General features: G+C 42.9%; 1 protein-coding gene across 1 annotated transcript in view; it reads right to left on the reverse strand.

The window, feature by feature from the left end:
* Nucleotides 1–332: 332 nt before the first annotated feature.
* The window catches only part of rps6kc1 (ribosomal protein S6 kinase polypeptide 1), a 55,775-nt gene continuing 35,447 nt past the window's right edge, over nt 333–20,660 (reverse strand). The window contains 5 exon segments of the mRNA XM_036581259.1: nt 333–541; nt 12,463–12,552; nt 18,060–18,723; nt 18,725–19,216; nt 20,117–20,457. Of these exon segments, the coding sequence (XP_036437152.1) occupies nt 447–541; nt 12,463–12,552; nt 18,060–18,723; nt 18,725–19,216; nt 20,117–20,457 (1,682 nt within the window). The 3' untranslated portion in view covers nt 333–446.

Below are 20,660 nucleotides of genomic sequence, written 5' to 3' on the forward strand. Positions count from 1 at the left end.
GTGTTTCAGGTGTTAATACATTTAAATATATATATATATATACACACAAACACACACACACACACACACACACATAACATTCTGACCACCTCCTTGTTTCTACACTCATTGTCCATTTTATCAGCTCCACTTACTATATAGGTGCACTTTGTAGTTCTACAGTTACAGACTGTAGTCCATCTGTTTCTCTGCATACTTTGTTAGCCCCCTTTTACCCTGTTCTTCAGTGCTCAGGACCCCCATGGACCCTCACAGAGCAGGTACCGTTTGGGTGGTGGATCATTCTCAGCACTGACGTGGTGGTGGTGTGTTAGTGTGTGTTGTGCTGGTCTGAGTGGATCAGACACAGCAGTGCTGTGGTGCCAAATTACACTGAATAAAACATTAACATACATTTAGGTTAAGGAGGTTTTTTTTCCTTCTCTGATAAAATCACAATCAAAACTTCACCGTCTTACCTTTCCAGTAAGAAGCTCAAAGAGAAGTGCTCCCAAACTCCACCAATCACAAGCTGCCGTCTCTTCAGAAATCCCGCCCACCTCTGGACGATTGACGGACAAAGACGCCAACCGTGAGAGAGAGAGACAGATAACGGTTAAGGACAGGTTTAAAAAATGAAACCTGAAACATTTCGCTGGAAAACCATTTCTCTTTTTCAGTGGCTGTTTCCCACTTCTTAAGAAAGGAATATGTAAATCAAGTGGGCACACGCGCGCGCACACACACTCTCACACTCTCTCTCACACTCACACACACACACACACACACACACACACACACACACACACACACACAAACAAATGAAGAGGAACAGAAGGTCTTGTTTTGTAAAGCAGACGATTTACATAATAAAACGGTCAACTACTACACTCAACACACAGCAAAACCAACTGCAAGGACAGACCTCCATACACCTGACCTTAGCATTCAGACAGCACTGGACAAATGGTTTTCAAACCCAAAATTGCACGAAAAGCACTTTCCCATATCGTTTCCTACTGTCCATGTTAGAAATGGCGCACTGAATGTCTGAAAAAGAATGGATCTGATTCAGTCCCGTAACAAATCTACCCTGAAATAGTCAGAAACTACCCTTTTATTATTCATTTTCCTGTCAAAACACCATTAAGCACAAGTTAATCATTTTTCAGCATCTGGGAAAAAAGCAGAAAATGTATTCAATGGAAAATTACCAGAGGCCTAAACAACCAAATACAATCAATTTCGGTATTTATTGCATCCACACTTTGTCTTCCTTGCTTTTCAAAGAAATCTGCAAGGATATTTTCCAGTTCAGTATCAGAAGTTGGTTGCATTTTGTAGTTGGTGGTCTCAGACATTTGCAGAGTACTGTGTGTGTTTGTTCCTGAGGGGCAGCAGTGTTTGAGCAGTCACAGGAAAACAGCCTTAGTTGTTGTTTTTGATGCAATCATGCTTCTCTGATGCAAATCACCACGTGGGCTCAGGAAAACTTTGACAAAAAGTTGTCAACGCTTTTAAAATGCTGCATCCACAAATCGTATTACGCACTATGTAGACTCTACTATGCACAGTGGAAGCCATATATCAAAATGTGGCTGATCTCTCTGAGCTCCAGCTCATCTAAAATGGACAGCTGCACAGTGGTAATGTGTATTGTGGTCTAATACGTCAACTGTCTCAAATGTTTTTTTGGAAATGGTGGACGTCGTGTTCTCTGGACCAAAGAGACCAAAGAAGAAAAGGACCATGCAGACTGTTACCAGTGTAAAGTTCAAAATCCAGCGTCTGTCATGCTATGAGGTCGTTTTAGTGTATGTGGGCTGAGTAACTTGGAAGATATGTACACATTTTGGAGCAACTTATGCTGCCTTCTAGATGACATCTTTTTAGGGACATCCATGCTTATTTCAATGAAAATGGCAAGCCACATTCGGTACGTTACATCATAGCTGTGTAATCAGAGAGCGCAAACAATAGACTGGCCTGTTCTAACTTTTTTTGGAATTGGTTACAGCCAGTTGCAGTTGAATTTTGGAAAGAGCGTATATTTTCAATAAGAACATAAAGAAACGGATAAAAAATAAAGCTCATAAAATATGTTTGTACTGTTTTCAGCTTAATACAGATCAAACTGCATTCACTAATCACTGCTTTCTGTTTTTATTAGAACGTCACATACTGTCCCACCCTTTTTGGAACTGAGGTTTGTAGATGACTGTATGTCATACAGCGTCAGAAACCACAAAGTCTCGACTCGGTTTAAGGCAAAATGTTCGCAATGCTTATTTGTGAGGTATACGCTTCTGTTAACTGTCAGCTACATTAGCATTGTTGCTCCAGCACAAACCTAAAAAGCTAAAAACTTTAGCCACCAAACATGTCTCAGCTGGCTGACTCCATTTGGGTAAGGGGGGAAAAAATCAGAACTATTCCTTTAAACTACGCTCAATCCCCCAGTGTGTCCTTGGACTTTTTGCTTCTGCACTTTGGAAGTGGAGCTCTCCGAGTCAGCTGAGTTGAAACGCATCCCTCTCTGAAGGTGCAGTCGTCCTTCCTCTGGCCGAAGCTCCGGGCAGAGCGCTTTTCCCCCAGGAGTTGTTTTAGGGGTCCTGGGGGAGAAGAGTTGAGACTGAGACTGACAGGGGGTTCAGCTCCAGCTCCAAGGCTTTAGGGCTTCAGCAGGGGGACCAGATGGCTCACCAGCTCCTCCAGCACAGAGTCAAGTAGAGCCACTGCCTGGAGCTACAGGCCCAGCGTGGTCCACCCTCAGCCGCTCTCTTCCAGCCGGGGTTAGCGTGCTGAGGGTCAGGCTGAAAGCCCCCTGCAGGCCACCGCTGCAACTGAGCAGCGCTGCTTCATGAAAAGACGCTGCAGAGATGTTGTGACAGCGTTATCTAAAGGATCATCGTCAAACAGACTCGCGCTGTACCTGTGTGTGTGTGTGTGTGTGCATGTGTGAGATGGGGGGTGGCTCAGGGTGATGTTGGGCACACACACACACACACACACACACACACACACAAACACACACGCAGAAGTCTCTCAGCAAGGTCGATTGTCATCACAAAGGATTAATGTCTACGAGACTCCAGGGAAGGAAACCATTATACTGCACAACAAACAAGAGGAGACGAGAGAGAGAGAGAGAGAGAGAGAGAGAGAGAGAGAGAGAGAGAGAGAGAGAGAGAGAGAGACTGTGGAGGGAGCAAAAGAGTGAAAAGAAACAAAAGGATACAGAGTTTTATAGCAACTAAAAACAGCAAAAATGAAGTGAAGGCTCTTAAGTCCTTGAACCCTACGCTTATTTTTTAGCTCATGATGAGTTTTATGTCTTCAGCAGGAATTTGTGATTGAAATGTATCAAAAATGCACAAAACTATGTACAAAAAATTACCACCTACAGTAATTAACCCTTAGAAGTGCAGTTATTACTATCATTTTGGGAGTGATGGAGCACACATCACTGCGCAATATCGCTTCACGTCAGTTTCATTCGTGTTTTGTACCGTTTTTTGTTTATGTTTTGATGTTTCCCCGCTGGCCGAAAAGTTCGCCTCAGTTTTGACTGAGACGGCAGTCGGAAGTGACTCCCCCCCGTGGTTCAGAGGCTTTTTGCTTGAGCAATACTGTACTGCAGCTACTGCGTGGGTCCCAGGGCCAGCCCACCTGAGCAACAATACACCTCAATTATGTGGCTTTCTCAAGACCTGAGTGTCACTATGCCGCAGCTACGAGGCTTCCAGGACCAAGCACTTGAGCGCCACTACATCGCAGCTATGTGGCTTCTCGGGCCAGTCACTTGAGCGATGCTGCACCGCAGCAACAGGGCTTCCCAGGTGGCCACTTAAGTGACGCTACACTGCAGCTACATTGCTTCTTGGGCCAATCTCTTGAGTGACGCTACACCGCAGCTACGTGGCCTTGGGCCAGTCACTTGAGCGCTGCTACACTGCAACTATAGGGCTTCCGGGTTGGCCACTTAAGCAACGCTACATTGCAGCTACAAGGCTTCCCAAGTCGGGTGCTCGAGTGATGCTACACCGCAGCTACATGGCCTCTTGGTCCAGTCACTTGAGCGACGCTACACTGCAGCTACAAGTCTTCCTGGCTGGCCACTTTAGCAGTGCTACATCTCAGCTTCAGAGCGTCCTGGCTGGCCACTTAAATGACCACAAGCCTTCATGGGTCAGGTGCTTGAGCTACACCACACGTCAGCCACAAGACTTCCTGGCTGGCCACTTAAATGATGCTACACCACGCCTACAAGGCTTCACGGGTCAGGTGCTTGAGCTACACCGTACTGCAGCTTCAAGGCTTCTAGGGCTGGGTGCTAGAGCCACACTACACCTCAGCTACAGGACTTCCTGGGCTGACCACTTGATCAAAGCTCCATCGCGGCTACAAGGCTTCCTGGGATGGCTTTCTGAGCGACACTACAAAACAGCTACAAGGCCTCCTAGGCTGACAGGGACCTTCGTCCGTGGCAAAGGACCCTTTCCAGACTGCAAGGCTTCCCAGGATGGCCAGCTGAGCGAAACTACACTGCAGCTTTTTTATGTTATTATTTTACGACACTATTTATGTGATGATTAGCCTACATTTACATTGGATTTACATTCTGTACTGACAGGCATTTACAGCTACAGCAAGAATCCATGACCAAATCATCTTCTAACATCATCGAGACTTTGTGTTGCTTAACCTTTTCTCAGTGGTATCTAAATGTTTTCGTCTCCTTTTGTTAATGTCACTACATGGCTATTCCAAATCTGGTCCCGCTCAGTAAAGTAGGGCCTCCTTTGACCTCCATTCATTTTGGGCCAATAAAAGTTCCCTCTAACCTGCCTGTGGTTAGAGCCACTTCAAGTAATTCAACAATCGGTTGTTGAGTAGTTCAGTAATCTTGTCGGGAGTGAGAAGGAGCAAGTTCCCATATTTCGCTCATACATGCAGGCTCGGTGTGGGTGTGTGTGATGCATGTTATCGTAATGACCGCAGCTCTGAGTGTGTGTGATTGAAAGCCATTGCTGCTTGCTGTTCCGTTTAGGTGCCTGAGAGGGAAGTGATGTTCTCCTCAGACAGAGGCGCTGGAGGAACAGGTGAAACGTTTCATTTCCCTAAAGAACCGCTCTATTGTCACTGTGAGGAAGCAGCCAGTGGTGTAAAACACCGCAGGAGAAGTGCCTCAAGACACACACACACACACACACACACACACACACACACACACACACACACACACATATATATACATACACACACAAAAGTTAAAACAAATGTACAAATACTGTTCATTTGCTAAATTTACTTTTGCTAAATATCAAAACCTTAAAAAACAAGACAAAAACACAAAATATGACCTGTGAAAACGTTATATTTTGTCTTTTTTTCTTCCCAGTGTGTTAAACCCAGCAAATAAACAGAAACTGTACATTTATATAAGAAAAAATACATGTTCAGGTAGCTTCCTTGTAGAATGTGTTGACTTACTTTCACTCAGAAAATCAACAAAACGTAATACGACTGGGGGTGTTCAAGCTTTCGTATATGACGGTACATGCACACATAAATGCACACAATTCTGCAATGTCTGAGAAAGCTGTAGAACATCAAGAGATCTAATAAAAAAAACTAAATCCAGAAAGGAGTTCTTATAAAATTAACCTTCAGAATGAATAAAGGCTCTACCTTTTGTCATACAGTTTATAATGCACTTAATACTTTATAACACTCCAATATACACTGTGTAAACATTATTATTCAATAAAATAAACACTATTGATCCACAAAATGAAGAAAACCTCATATCTCCAAAATGGTAACTTTACAGGAGAAGGAAAAAAGGTACTTTACTTTTAATGTAAGTCAATGGAATGTACAGACAATATAAAGGACAACGGGCATTTTCAAATTATGTCAAAAACTGAAAACGACAAAAATGGAGATACACGATTTTTTTATATATATTTAGCTTGAGAGAGAGAGAGAAAGAGAAAGAGAGAGAGAGAGAGAAAGAGAAAGAGAGAAAGAGAGAGAGAGAGAGAGAGAGAGAGAGAGAGAGAGAGAGAGACGATAGAGTGAGGAGAGTGGAAAGTGTGTTTTTGTGCAGGTGTGTCAAATAAACACTGATAATCCACTCTTCCTCCTCCACCCTTCTGTTTTTCACCTCTTTAAAAATAAGCCTCAGTATTCCACACAGTGTGTGTGTGTGTGTGTGTGTGTGTGTGTGTGTGTGTGTGAGACTTCAACTATACCTATGAAGCAGAAGTGTTTGTAAAAACTTCCTTCTAGTTCAACAGTTTCAAGGCAAAGAGCCAAAGAACCCAGTTAAAATTAAAAACCAAAAAATAAGAGTAGAAAAAAATATCATTTAATATCTGGGAATAAAGGAGAAAGACGCTCTGTGTTCCTTCAATGGGCAGCATCGTAAATCTGTCAGCATAGCATAACCAGAGAGAGGGACAGAGAGAGAGAGAGAGAGAGAGGAGAGAGAGAGAGAGAGAGAGAGAGAGAGAGAGAGAGAGAGAGCGAGCTAAATATAACGCCTAAATAAAACACCTTTATGTATGAGTGTAATTTTATTCCCCTCTAGTTTTTAATATCTGAACTCCAGACTGCTATTCTTCCTGTTCTCACTTCTTTATTTTTAATTCTAATGAAATTGACAGTCATCATATTTCTTAGTATTAGTTTTTAATGACGCTTTGGCAATAGTGTAACTAAACATGGTCACAAGAATAAAGCTTACTGAAATTCACTGAAAACAAATGGGGGGGGTGGGGTACAGAGAGAGAGAGAGATAAAGAGAGAGAGAAAGAGGAAGGGAGAGTGAGATAGTATGACAGACAGACAGCCACCAAGCAAGAGAGAATTAATTAGAGAAATAAAGGAGAGAAGTTAAAAATACAGAAAGAGACAAAGGGAGATACAGAGGGAGAGAAAATGGAAAGAGAGAGCAAATGAGAGGAGACCGAGTGAGAGAAAGAGAGAGGGAGAAAGAGAAATACAGGTAGAGAAGATAAAAAAAAAAGAAAGAGAGAGAGAGAGAGACATCCATTCAACCAAGCAAGGATCACTGTTTGAACCAGCACAGCTGTAACGTTTCTATTGAAGCTTCAAGCCAGGAGAACAAAACCATACCTCCATAATCAAATTACATCATTAAGACTCTAATATAACAATAAAACAGGTCTTGTTTATTTTTCTCCGTTTTCTTCCCTCACACAACAAACAGTAGCACTATTATATCTGCTGTCTCTCATGAAGATCTCATTAAGGTCTTGCTCTGTTAATAGGAATCTATACCTTAAAAAAGGCTAAAATAAAGAAAATATAAAGAGCACACAAAGCATCAGTGGTCAGTAAATCCAGCGTGAAGGAGGGACAGTTTAGAGAAAGTGAACACATTCAATCCGTGACTAAAAGAGTTCAGCAATTTAGTGATGTGGCTCCCTCTAGAGGCACATTAGCACATGTTAATGTTCATCTGTTGTCTAAAAGTACTAAAAAACCTCTGATGTATCAGCCTGACCTGAGAAGATGTTATGCTGTGAGGGGCATTTTGCTGGCATGTTTTGAATCCACTAGTCCCCTTATGTCCCCTTAAAGAGAGGGGTCACTGCAAATCAATACAAAAGTGATCACTTTTACCCTATGATAAAACATTTCTATCCTGACCGGAGTGGACTCTTCCAGGATGACCATACTCCCATACAGAGGCAATGAAGGGTGACTGAATGGGTGGATGAGCATGAAAATGATGTAAAATCGTGTGCTGTGGCCTTCACGGTCATCAGATCTTAACCTAATGGACGTATGAGCAGGTATTCACACAGATTCTTCACACAAAAATAAATAAACGGCTTCTCAATTCATACATTCAGCAAAACACATTTCAAAAAAAGATGGTTCTTCGAGGGTTCTTCAGTGAAGAAAATGGTTCTATATAGAACCACGAACACTCAAAGAACCCTTTGCATGATTAAGGGGTTCCTTGCTTCGCGAAAGGGTTCTTCAGTCTGATGGAGAATGTGCTGTAGATGGTTTTATAAAGAATTATAAAGGGTTCTAAATAGCACCAAAAAGGGTTCTTCTATTGTAACAAGCTCGACATCGTAACAATAGAAGAACCTTTTTGGTGCTATATAGAACCCTTTTCAAACGAGCCATCTTTGCATTTCAGGTTATTCCCTGGACTTAAATGTGAATAAAAATCTGTTAATAATCCGACTGATAGCTCAATCGGAATAGAATACGTCCATGTAAACACCTCAATCAGAACAGACGAGTCTGATTGAGGCCATTCGGAATACAGTTTCTATCCGATTGAATGAGGTGGGTAATCCTGTAAATAATCCGTTAAACAGAAGAATAATATCCATGTAAATAAGGACATGTGAAGCACGTTTTCCTGAGTCTGACATCATTTTAAAGTAATTAAAAACACAAGTACTGTCATGATGACATCTACACTAAGTGGTTCTCTACGCACGCACGTCATTTTGGATCAGATTACTTGTAGTGAGCATGTAAACAGAGATTTTCCTTTAGATTGTTGTGTAGATTGAGCATAAACACCATTGTAAATTGTAAACACCTCAATCTTAATCTATAATCGGAATGTGTTCAATCAGACCGGCAAAAATCTTTGCATGTAAACACAGCCAATGTAGGCATGTCAAACTGTTCACCGTCTCACATTTGTTCAATACAGTTCCTTCATTTCCATAATTACCTAGACACGCCCACCAACGCTTATCGGGCGATAGGCAGGAAACACCCTGGACAGGTAGCCAGTCCATCACAGGGCAGACACACAGACACATACAGCCACACTCACACCTAGATCAATCTAGTATTACCAATTAGCCTGACGGTATGTGGGAGGAAACCCATGCCCGGCTGCACACCTGAATTTAAGGTGTTCTTCATTTTAAGCCAGGCCCTCCCTCATGAAGCAGTTATATCAGCTGAAAATGTCTCCACACAGTGATTATTTAGGTTGACATAGTTTGGTGTTGGGAAAATGTGCTTTGACCGAATGTATGATCATAATTCCAACTAATTTATGCACACAATGCATTCTGAGACACATTTAAGGTGCTCTGATGACTCCTGGTATCCTAGCTTTGGTAAGTGCTTTTATTATTGTTTTTGTTTTTTTTTTGTTTTTTGTAATTTGTCACAAATCTGATACTGTTTTATGACGACAAAGGTGTTTTTCTTCTTAATTTAACCTCTTATTCTCCAGAGTATATTTTGGTTTGTCCATCTGAATTTACATGACCAAATCGTAAGGCAATTTATTCAGTATCTGAAATAAATGTACATTTTTATTTTATTTATTTATTGTTTTTGTAAAAGCTCCCCTCAAACATGTGTTTTATGATCATACACATATTGCTATATGCTTACAATTTACTGCTGAAAGCCAAAAATCTTAGACGCTTACTCTATTTTTTTTATAAATATAATTTTTACAGAGCAGATCACTGAAGAGACGCCATCTGTTTATAGTTTATAGCCCAGATTTGTGGAAAAATGGGTCGACTTTCCGTAGAAAAAAAACTGTGAACCCTTTTATTATAAGGGTTTAAAATTACATCACCCATCTATTTGACTGGAAAGAAGACAGTTATAGCTCTCATATGACCGCCACCTTGTGAATGTAGCTTATGAAATATTAAAGTTATGAAGAATATGACGAAGTGCGTTTTGGAACCACCGGTGGTCTCAAGGAGTTGAAGAGGTTAAAAGTAACAGTGAAAATCAAACAATGATCTGAAAATTTCCTGGCAAAACAAGGCGTCACGGAACTTTTGATGGGCAGTGTGCATCAACGTAGGGCTAAAAATACATCTCCTCATAATAACAGGTCAAATCGTGAAGACCTTTCTCTTTTACATTAAAGTGAAGATACCAAATAACTGCACAACTGACTAAACACTGGGGCTCACAAGTAACTTTATCATTTATTTTAACAATTAATCAGAGGTTCAAAAGATGGACTGAGCAGTCACGACAGCCGTACTACACACCATCATTTCTCTGCCCAGTTTAATCCTGAGAGGTCACATTCACTTCGTTTGAAGACTCTGCAGGCCTTTAACCCAGATCGAACCATATGGTAGAGATTCCGTAGCTTCCGCGTAGCTTTGGGAGTCTCAGAAATCCTGCTTTCATACTTATTAAAAGTGCCGTGGGCTAAAAGGGCATCCTTAAGCCACCTAGCATGACTGCTAGCACTACGGTTTGTATGCGTGCGCATTGGAACCTCTCCAAATCCCAGAATGCCTTTTTGCTGGAATTACTGAAACATCTTGGGAATTGAAAGTAGTGTTTCTAATCGGTATCCAGATATTTTATTAAATCCTACCATAAGCAGAAGCAGTGCTTTGGTTTCTGGATGGTTCTGAACAAAATTAAATTGCTTCAAAAGATCTTATGTGTCCTAAGATAGACAGACATAACCACCCAAAACACATTCGCCATTGTCATGCATGTCACGTTTACCATGCTAAACATAATGCTTCTTGATTTTTAGCATTTTTTCCACTGTTAAGAACTTGTTTCATCAGAATTGTGAAAGAAAATCAAGCATTATTGGTGTAAGTTGGAGACCAGCTGTGTTTCATTTGATAAACTCATCTCTACAACAGGTCTGCACAATATATCGTTTGTTAATGGTTAGGGCAATCTTGGCTTATCATAATCTTGGCTTATCGCAATACGCCCATGAGCCTAAACACAGCTCCAGATGAGGTTCTGTGAGTATTTCAATGAATCAAAATACTCATCCAACACTAGGTAAGCAATTTTTGGTAAATATAATAATCTTATTGGATTTTGTGTATTTCCAATTAGATCAGGTCCAAATCCCACCAGCTAGGTCTCCTCCTTTCACCTTATGCTACCAAAATGGCCCTCCGCACACGCCATTGTCAGCGTAACGCATGACAGCTCACGCGACCTATATGGACAAAAGTATTGGGACACCTGCACATTACGACATCCCATTCTAAACCCATAGGCACTAATATGGAGTTGTCCCCCCCTTTGCAGCTATAACAGCTTCCAGCCCTTCTGGGAAAGCTTTCTACAGATTTTGAGAGTGTCTGTGGGAATTTCCGCCCATTTATCTAGAAGAGTGTCTGTGAGGTCAGGCACTCATGTTGGACGAGAGGGCCTGGCTCAGAATCTCCGTTCTAGTTCATCCCAGAGGTGTTCAGTGGGGTTGAGGTCAGGGCTCTGTGAGGGCCAGTCAAGTTCTACCACACCAAACTCACCCAGCCAGGCCTTTATGGACTTTGCTTTGTGCACTGGGGCTCAGTCATGCTGGAACAGGAAAGGTTCTTCCCAAATTGTTCCCACAAAGTTGGAAGCATAGAATCGTCCAAAATGTCTTGGTCTGCTGAAGCATTAAGACTTCCCTTCACTGGAACTAAGGGCTCTAGACCCACCCCTGAAAACAACCCCATAGCATTATCCCTCCTCCACCAAACTTTACAGTGGGCACAGTGCAGTCAGGCAGGTAACGTTCTCCCGGCATGCGCCAAACCCAGACTCGTCCATCACATGCAATTCTTAAGATACTATACAGGATAATTTAATCCTGACAAAAGTTTTAACCCAAGTCGACATAAAATGGCCTGAAATCCTACATCAGGAAAGCTCTTCAATGAGGACTGAATACTGTGTATGCAAAGGCATTTTCTTATAAAACCACCATCAAAGGAGAAAGGAAAGACTCAAGAAACAATTGCATAAGCTGTTCATTTTAAGAGCCAAATAAAATAAAATACACACAACTCATTTCAGTATTTAGTCAGGAGGATTCATAACATCTTATAAAAAACAAAATGAAACTCAATTTACATGAGAGTCAGAGAAAATCAATTTACCTCTGTCAGTACAGTGACTTTACACTGCCATAGTGCTTCATAAAGTCTTACGAACACAAATCTAAAACTCACTTTACTCAAGGGTCAGAGAAAACATACATCCCTCTGGGTAACAATTTACACACAACTTCAGTTTGGCACAAAGCTACGAGGCCAATGTAGTAATTGGAGCTTATACCCCACCAATTAGCACGGCATGAACGTCATGTCAGTCGTCACAGACTTGTGTCTAATCTTGTGTTGAGTTGTTAAGTGATCTCTGACAGACCTGCCTATGTGGTTTTCATTAGTGTGGGACAGTGTTATCTATAAACACGGACACAAGTACACTGCATAGCTGCAACAGTACTAGCAGCAATACATTTGCCTGAATTGGGTCCATATTTTTCTTTTATAGACGCCAAACATACAGAATGCTGTACTGATCAGGTATAAGCTTTCACTACTTGTTAGCTACATTAGCCTTGTAGCTCTGGTGAAAAACTAAAGAAGCACACACTAAACACTTCTTGGATAGCCGACTACATTCGGGGAAGGAAGGAAGGAAAAAAAAAACGCTTTTATGTGAGAAATGACCAACCTGGCGCACAGTACATCTTAGTGACGGCGTCAGGATCGCACGAGTCCTCCACATCACTCCAGCTGCAGAAATACGTCAACTCCACATGACCTGAGAGAGAGAGAGAGAGAGAGAGAGAGAGAGAGAGAGAGAGAGAGAGAGAGAGAGAAAAGTTGATCCCAAACTTTGAAACAAATACACAAATTAAAAAATTACGAATAATCCTTGGAAAGGGGCACACAGCCCCCCTCACTGCTCAATATGTCACCGCCTAAAAGAGAGTGGGTAACATCGCCCCCATACACACACCCTCTCTATATCCCCACCCTTCTGACCCCCACCCCACATACGCCCACCCTTCTGACCCCCACCCCTGCCCCCCAACGCTCTCGCCGCGTACAAGAGAGGCCAAAGCCGTCTCTACTTCCTGAGGAGGCTGAGGTCTTTTGGTGTGTGTGCTAAGCTCCTTTGAACACTCCACCAGTCTGCTGTAGTGAGTGCTTTATTCTGTGCTGTTGTGTTTTGGGGCAGCAGCATTAAGAAAAGTGCTCTGAACTAATTAAACAAACTTATTAGGAAGGCTGGCTCTGTTGCCAGGAGTCAAGCTGGACTCTTTGGAGGTTGTGGCAGAACAGCGGACGCTCAATGAGTTGTTAGTCGTACTGGACAACACCTCACACCCTCTGCATGCTACACTGGATAAACAGAGAAGCCCATTCAGTGTCCGACTGTTACAGCACTGTGTTAAAGAGCACCATGTGAGGTCTTTTTTACCCACTGCTATACGGCTCTACAACGAGTCTCCTTACTGCAGAGACGGTACTGATCTCCTGCTGTCTGAACTGAGCTGAACCACATCACTGTATCTCCTCTCCGATTAATACACACTGTGCAATATATCATAACTGATACTGTAAAGACACTTTCACTGCACACTTTACACTGTAATATCGCTGCAACTCCTAGTTATACTCGTGCTTTTAGTTTACCTCATACTACTCAGTGCCTGCTTATCATGTAAAGACAACAAATCTGTCTCATATGCCATATAAATATGCAAACAGATATAATTTATTTCTACTCTTATACTTAATTTATGTCTATTTTTATTTTCTGCATAGTATATGTAAGTTTATGTGAAATTATATGTCTTGCTACTGAAACATTGCAACTTCCCTTTGGGATCAATAAAGTTCTTTCTTTCTTTCTGCCTTTCTTTCTGCCTTTCTTTCTATCTATCTCTTCTGACCCCCACCCCCCTTCCCCCATTCTTCACACGTTCCTCCAACAGTACACATATGTATAAATAAAAAAAATGCTCCCAAATTTGTATAATGAATAATTTTACAATAACTTGCACCATTTTTTCTTTTACCATAGTCAACAATGTTGTTGTTATTATTGTTACTATTTGATATAATATTATCATTATATGTTCATGATGTTATTGTTGTCATTGTTGTCACTGTTGTACTGCTTTGGCAATACTGGACTTTACAGTCATACCAATAAAGCTACATTGAAAAAGAGAGACAGCGAGAAAGACAGACAGACAGAGACAGAGAAAGAGAGAGAGAGAGAGAGAGAGATATTATTGAATTTAAAATACATTCTATTAGTCACAACTCCTTTTTTATTAATTACTGGTCTTATAATTAGCGAAAGCAAAAAAGAGACAGAGAAAGATGGACACTGAAAAGAGAGAGAGAGACAGAGAGAGAGAAGCAGAGAGAGAGAGAGAAGCAGAGACAGAAAGAATGAGTGAAAAAGTCCGAGACAGCTCAGGAGACAGAAAAAGAGTTAGGGAGAAAGGGTGCGAGAGAGAGAGAGGAAGGAAGAAAGTACGAGAGAGAGCAAGAAAGAAAGAGAAAGACAGAAACAGAACGACAGACGGTGTAAATGGCAGGATGAGAGACAGTAAAGGGGCAGTGAGAGAAAAAGAGTGAGAGCAATGTAGACAGAAAGACAGAGAGAGAGAGAGAGAGAGAGAGAGAGAGAGAGAGAGAGAGAGAGAGAGAGAGAGAGAGAGAATAAACTGGCTAATTAAACTGAAAGCTACCCTACATCTCCACTAAAACACTGTAACAAAATTACAATCTGCCCTGAGAATGAAATGAATCTGCCCCCACTCTTCGCTCGCTCGCTCTCGCTCGCTCTCTCTCTCTCTCTCGCTCTCTCTCTCTCTCTCTCTCGCGCTGAAAGAGGGAGCAGTAATGCAGTGATGCTGTGATGTAATTGCTGTGGTTTGAGTGCTAGCGCTGTGTCATTGGCAGTAATGCTGTTATTAACCATTGGACCCTATTAGCGCTCTGATCTCTGAGCAGGAGATCTCACCCTCAGAGGGAGGCGCAGATACAATCGCTCGAACACAACAGCCAATTCAGAGACAAGAAACACAACAGCCGGACACACAACACGTGCGAACTGACCACTTTTAGTATAAACACAGTGTAAAAGCAAAAAAAATTAATTTACAAAATTATTTTTAAATGTAGTCAAATCAGCCAAGACATGTTTGGAGGCCAAACACTGTTTCGACTGGTCAGCACAAAACATCTTTGGCCTCGAGGCTAAAATACACACTTAAAAATGAAGGTTCTTTAAGGGTTCTTTAAGGGTTCTTAGTAAAGAAAGTTTCTTTATGGACCCATGAACACTCAAAGAACCCTTTGCATGATTAAAGGGCCGTTGCATTCTTCAGACTAATGGAAAATGTATTGTATATGGTTCTATATAGCACCAAAAAGGGCTTTTCTATTACTACAAGCTTGACATCATAACAAGAGAAGAACCCTTTTTGGTGCTATCTAGACCCCTTTACAAAAAGATCCTATATAAAACCATCTACACCCCATTTTTCAATAATCTGAAGAACGATTTCACCATGCAAAGAACCCTTTAATCATGCAAAGGGTTCTTCGAGTGTCCATGGCTCTATATAGAACCATCTTCTTTACTAAAGAACCCTTGGAGAACCATCATTTTTAAGAATGTAGCTAACATGAAATGGAAGCTTGTATCCTATCAAGTAGCATCGTACAAACTGCATATCTGCACCTACTGCATCTATACAAGTGGACTAAAAGAGCGTCGCAGCTTAAAACAGTAGCAGCAGGCATCTCGAAGTCCGTCATACAGTATCAGAAACCACATAAGAAAGTCTGGGGCTGCGTCCCAATTCAGGGGCTTTGAAGGCCGACTGCATCACAGCAGCGCGACTAGGCTGTTCGAAGTCTCCTTCATGTGGCTGAGAAATGTGTCCTTCTTTTTCCATGGCAACAAAGGATCCAACGGGTGGATCCTTCACCAGCCAAAACTTCCCAAGGTTCACTGCGTGCCGGCAAAGATTCGAGAATACGCCGGCATCAGCAGGGGAGATTTCAGTTCAGCCTTCGCGGGTCTAAGCAGCCTTCGAAGGATGCAGCCCCTGAACTGGGACACATTGGGAAAAACTCCACACGGTTTGAGGCGAGTGTGCAATGGTTTAGCCATGTAGTTCACACAATGCTAATTAGCTGTATGCTTTATTTGTTAGCTACATTAGCCTCGTAGCTCGAGTGTGAAAACAAAGACGCAAATTTCAGACTGAACTTGTCTTGGCTGATCAACTACATTTGAAATAAGGAGAAAATTATGTACACTTCAGCTAAAACCATTGCTTTTACACTGTGTCTGCAGTTATAGTGGTTAGCACTGAATTTCCTGCTGTTATTTTTCTTGTCTTTAAATGATTTGTGAGCTAAACTATCCTTGTGCAAATTCGTCAGTGCAAAACTAAAGACGCAAACCTCGGACGCCAAACATGTCTTGGCTGATCAACTACATTTGTGGAAAGGAAATTTTGGGAATTTGGTTTTTTTGAACAAACAATCCCTTTAAAGTCAACCAGAAATCCAAATTGGTCTTTTTTTTCACGTTTCTGGTCATAATAGGTCATGACTTGACATATATTATATGAAAGACAAAATTCTTGTTTTTTTATAATCTTCCATCAGAATATGAACATTAGGCTGGGCCTACACTACACGTTTTTTTGCCCGATTTTAACCCTGATTTGTCCTTTGCGACAAATTTTCACATTCTGAAGTGATTTTTCAGGTCGGGAGGTGACCGGCGGTGCGGATGATCTGGTAGTGTGAGAGGAAAAACAAGTGAATCTTTAACCCCCCCAGTCGACCTCTGAAGTAAGCAGAGACCCTCCGATATTATCAAACGTGTTCAACATTAACGACTCAAAATGCTCATGAGACCTGTAGTGTGAAAAAGATTTACTCAGTAGCCACGTTTACATGCAGCCTAATAATCCGTTAATAATCCGACTAATAGCTCAATCGGAATAGAATATGTCCATGTAAACACCTCAATCGGAATAGTCTAATCCGATTGAGGCCATCCAGAATACAGTTTCTATCCGACTGAACGAGCTGGGTAAACTTCTAAATAATCGGTTAAATAGAAGAATAATATCCGTGTAAACGCCTGTATCTGATTACATTCCCAATCGGAACGTGTAAATACGTTCTGATCATGTGCGTCGCGTCATAGTGAGAGTTTATAACGTTCAACATGGCGGAGCAGAAGCTGGTCTGCAGAGGAGGCGAAGTTTATGCTCTGATCTTTAAAAGACGGCGGTGGGACGGACGTCCAGCTTATGTGTCTCAGAACTTCTTTAATAAGTACATGTGAAGCACGTTTTCCTGAGTCTGACATCATTTTAAAGCAATTAAAACACGAGTGCGTCAACTGGAAACTCATCTCACGCGGACTGGACCTCACGTGATGTTCGCTGTCATGGTAACGTTTACTCTAAACACTACTCCACGTATGCGCGTCATTTTGCTTCGGATTACTTGCAGTGAGCATGTAAACGAAGATCTTCCATCAAATTGTTGAATAGAGTGAGTATATAAACACCTCAGTCTGAGTCTGGAATCCGATTGTATTCAATCGGATTGGCAAAAATCTTCGCATGTAAACACAGCCAGTGAGTGATTCAAACAACAGCTAATCAAAGAGTTAGAAGAGCGGAGAAACAGGTGGAGAGACAAGCCTGAACAGCGTAGCGGAGACAGAGGAGCTGCGTGTAAAACACAGGCAGATAAGAGCTGATATCATGTTTATAATGTTGGATCCAGATGTCAAAACACTCTTCACTCTTTACAATTTCAGCTCAGCTGCCAGTTTGTAGTGAAATATTTCTCCAGCTCTCACTGCGCTATCAGCGTTTCTCAACCCCATATTAACCCCAGGTTTGTGCTTTCGCTCCGCATAAAAGCACAAACAGGTCCAGTCCAGTAGGTTTAGCTTTTAGTTTGCGTCGTGTGATCTCTCAGGAGATCTGGGAGTTCTGAGATCTTATTCGTAGCCCAAACTCGTTGTGTGTGTTATACTATCTCTTTGCCTTGTCGTCTAGTCTGAGCGCACTCATGACAAAAAGACAAGGAATTCTGTGACAAACTGACGTTAAGTTTAAGATGCTCTCCATTTTGGAAATCTGTTAAGTCTAGTATAAAGTTAACATTATGGAGATGCACTGTTTTCTCCAACGACAACAAATATCGAAAATTGCATTGCGAGGGATCAGCAGCACATTGTGAGAGCAGGCTGTGTGTGTGTACCTCTGTGATTCAGCAGTATATTGTTAGGGTTGAGGTCTCTGCAGATGATGCCCTCTTGATGAAGAGCATCGAGGGCCAGCAGCATGTCCACGGCCCAGCTCCTGACCAGCGTCTCCGGGATGTGCGTGTGCAGCGCCACCTCAGCCAGCTCGTCCAGCTCGCGGAACAGCTCTGACACACTCCTCCCCTCCCTCTCAACCCGGGACCCTTCTGTGACCTCAGACCCCGACCTTGAGGGCAGCTGCGGCTGAGTTGAGCTGGACTCAGTCCTCGGGTCAGTGGAGTGCAGCAAATCAGAGAACTGTGGTGACGGAGCGAGTGGATTGGAGGGAGACCGAGAGCTAGAAAGTGTCTGAGATTCTGCACTACTGTGAATGGAAGGGGCGTGGCCTTCCTGTTCAAGTACATCCGCATTCAATTCTTTATGCAAATTAGAGAAGGCCGGACCATCCCCATCGTCATCTGCCTTGACCGACAGGTCCAGTCCCGCCTCCTCTCCTAGCTGCAGCACGTCGGGTTTGCCGAATTTAGGCGATGGTTTGGCTTCTACGGCGAAAGCCACACCCGCCGCCACAAGCTCCTCCTCCAAGTCGTCCATGGTGACCCCCGTGACCCCCGTGACCCCTCTAACCCCGGGCAGGTTGACCAAAAGATCAGGAGGCCGTTCCCTCGTCCTCCGCCATGGCCTCTTTGAAAGAGATCACAGGCACCGACTCGTTAGATCCTTGATCGTTGTCGAAGCGCCAGAGGTCCGTCACGTGATCTTTGACTTCCACAACCTCGCCCACCTCCAGGGGGTCCTCCGTGACCTCCGTGACCTCCGAGCCCAAGTCAGAGGTGGAGAACAGGGCTCTGGAGATGTCGCCGCTGTCTTTGCTGTCGATGCGGAAGAGTTCCATTGGGGAGCGTTTTGACTGGTCCAGAGAGTCCAGAGTGGGCGGGTCACTAAGATCCTCCTCCTCCGTGAAGAATCGCAGCTCCTGTGCCGTGATTGGAGAGCACAAGCTGTCGCCGCTTATCAAGGACCGAGTGCGGGACGACCTGGACATCCCCGTGGCGATGTCAGAACCCTCGCCTCCGAGGATGCAGGAGTCTTCCTCGGCTTCTTCAGCGCCCTCCTCCTCTTCCTCACCCAGAGTCTCGGGCTCCACTTTCTCCTGCTCACAGTTCACAAAGAATTGATTCAATTAGGATTCATTGGAAAATGACTCAACAATTCTTTTTGGTGATTTCAGTGATGCAGTTCTTTATGAAATCTCAAATTTCACCAATCATATGTTACTCGGCAACTACAGCAACCAATCAAAACAATACCTGATGTAACTTTGCATTTGCCTATTGCCACTGGGATGTAAATAGCAACAGTACACAAATGACAACATTGCCGTGATGCTTATATCTCTGCAATAGCTGGCATTCTAGCCCGTGTGCAGGATGATTGTTAGCCACTACTGTATCCTAAAAGTGCTTTGAACACATTCTAATGTTTAAATTGTTGTGTTTATTGTTGAAGTTTGGGTTCCGTTGTACACGGACAGCACGCCTGGACTTCAGCTACGAGTTATCAATGAATCGATTCAAATACGATCTGTTAGAAAATGATTCAAAGATTCTTTAGCAAATAATTCACAGTGAATTGATTTGATTACAGTGCTTAAGCAAACGACTGCAACAGATGCATCATGAAATTCCACCACCACAATTCGATTAGATTCTTCGAGTATGTTGGAGAATAACTGGAAGAACGAATTGCACAGTAATAACTGTAGTAACCTGGACTTCGTCTATAAGTTCACAATGAATCGATTCAATTCTGTTTTGTTAGAAAACCGGCTGGGAAAACCGAAATCTTCACGGAGCGTTTCACTGCCTGCTGCAGTACAGTGCCACTGCCGCTGGAACATCCAGTTTCCATCTACTGTCATAACGTAAGTGCAGCATGAGAACTGTTTGTTGTGATTATTATTAATATTAGAAGTACTATGCTTCACTCTAGCCCTCCAAAATCGAGGCAGATGAATCACTCGCTTCTGATCGATGCGATTTTACACCCCTACCTGCTCGTATTCGTTGATTAGCGTCAGGTAGCTGTTGGTGCACTCTTCTTCTGAGGTGTCTCCAGAGTCAGGCAGGGGGCCCTGCAGGTCACCCTCTCCCAAGCTCAGGGTGCTCAGCTGGGGAAGGCCTCGTGGAGCGGCACCCTCATCCTCATCCTCCTCCTCCTGGAGTTCCAGGCTGGGCTGAGAGCCGGCGCTGTCCGAGCTGGCCAAGGCTGGGTCTAAATGCTCAGCAGAGCGCAAGACCGCCGTGTGCGTCTTCTGGATGAAGGGGATGTCGAAGCTCTCCTCTGGACTACCCTGATGAAGGTACTTGGTGATGTGAGACCACAGTTTACCTCCTAGAGAGAAAGAGAGAGACCCAGAGATTTCATCACAGCCCCAGACTTTGGAGCAAGCTTGTGCCTTGCTGAATGCAGTTACATGACCGACCGAAAGAAACCCTTCTGGCTCAAAGCCCCACACAGAACCTTACTAACAGCCTGAATACAGTAAGTGTGATGTGTCAAGTGCAACCAATCAACACATGCTTTGTTGGTGAAAT

This window comes from Colossoma macropomum, unplaced genomic scaffold (genome assembly GCF_904425465.1).
Source record: "Colossoma macropomum unplaced genomic scaffold, Colossoma_macropomum, whole genome shotgun sequence".
In the NCBI taxonomy this organism is placed as follows: domain Eukaryota; kingdom Metazoa; phylum Chordata; class Actinopteri; order Characiformes; family Serrasalmidae; genus Colossoma; species Colossoma macropomum.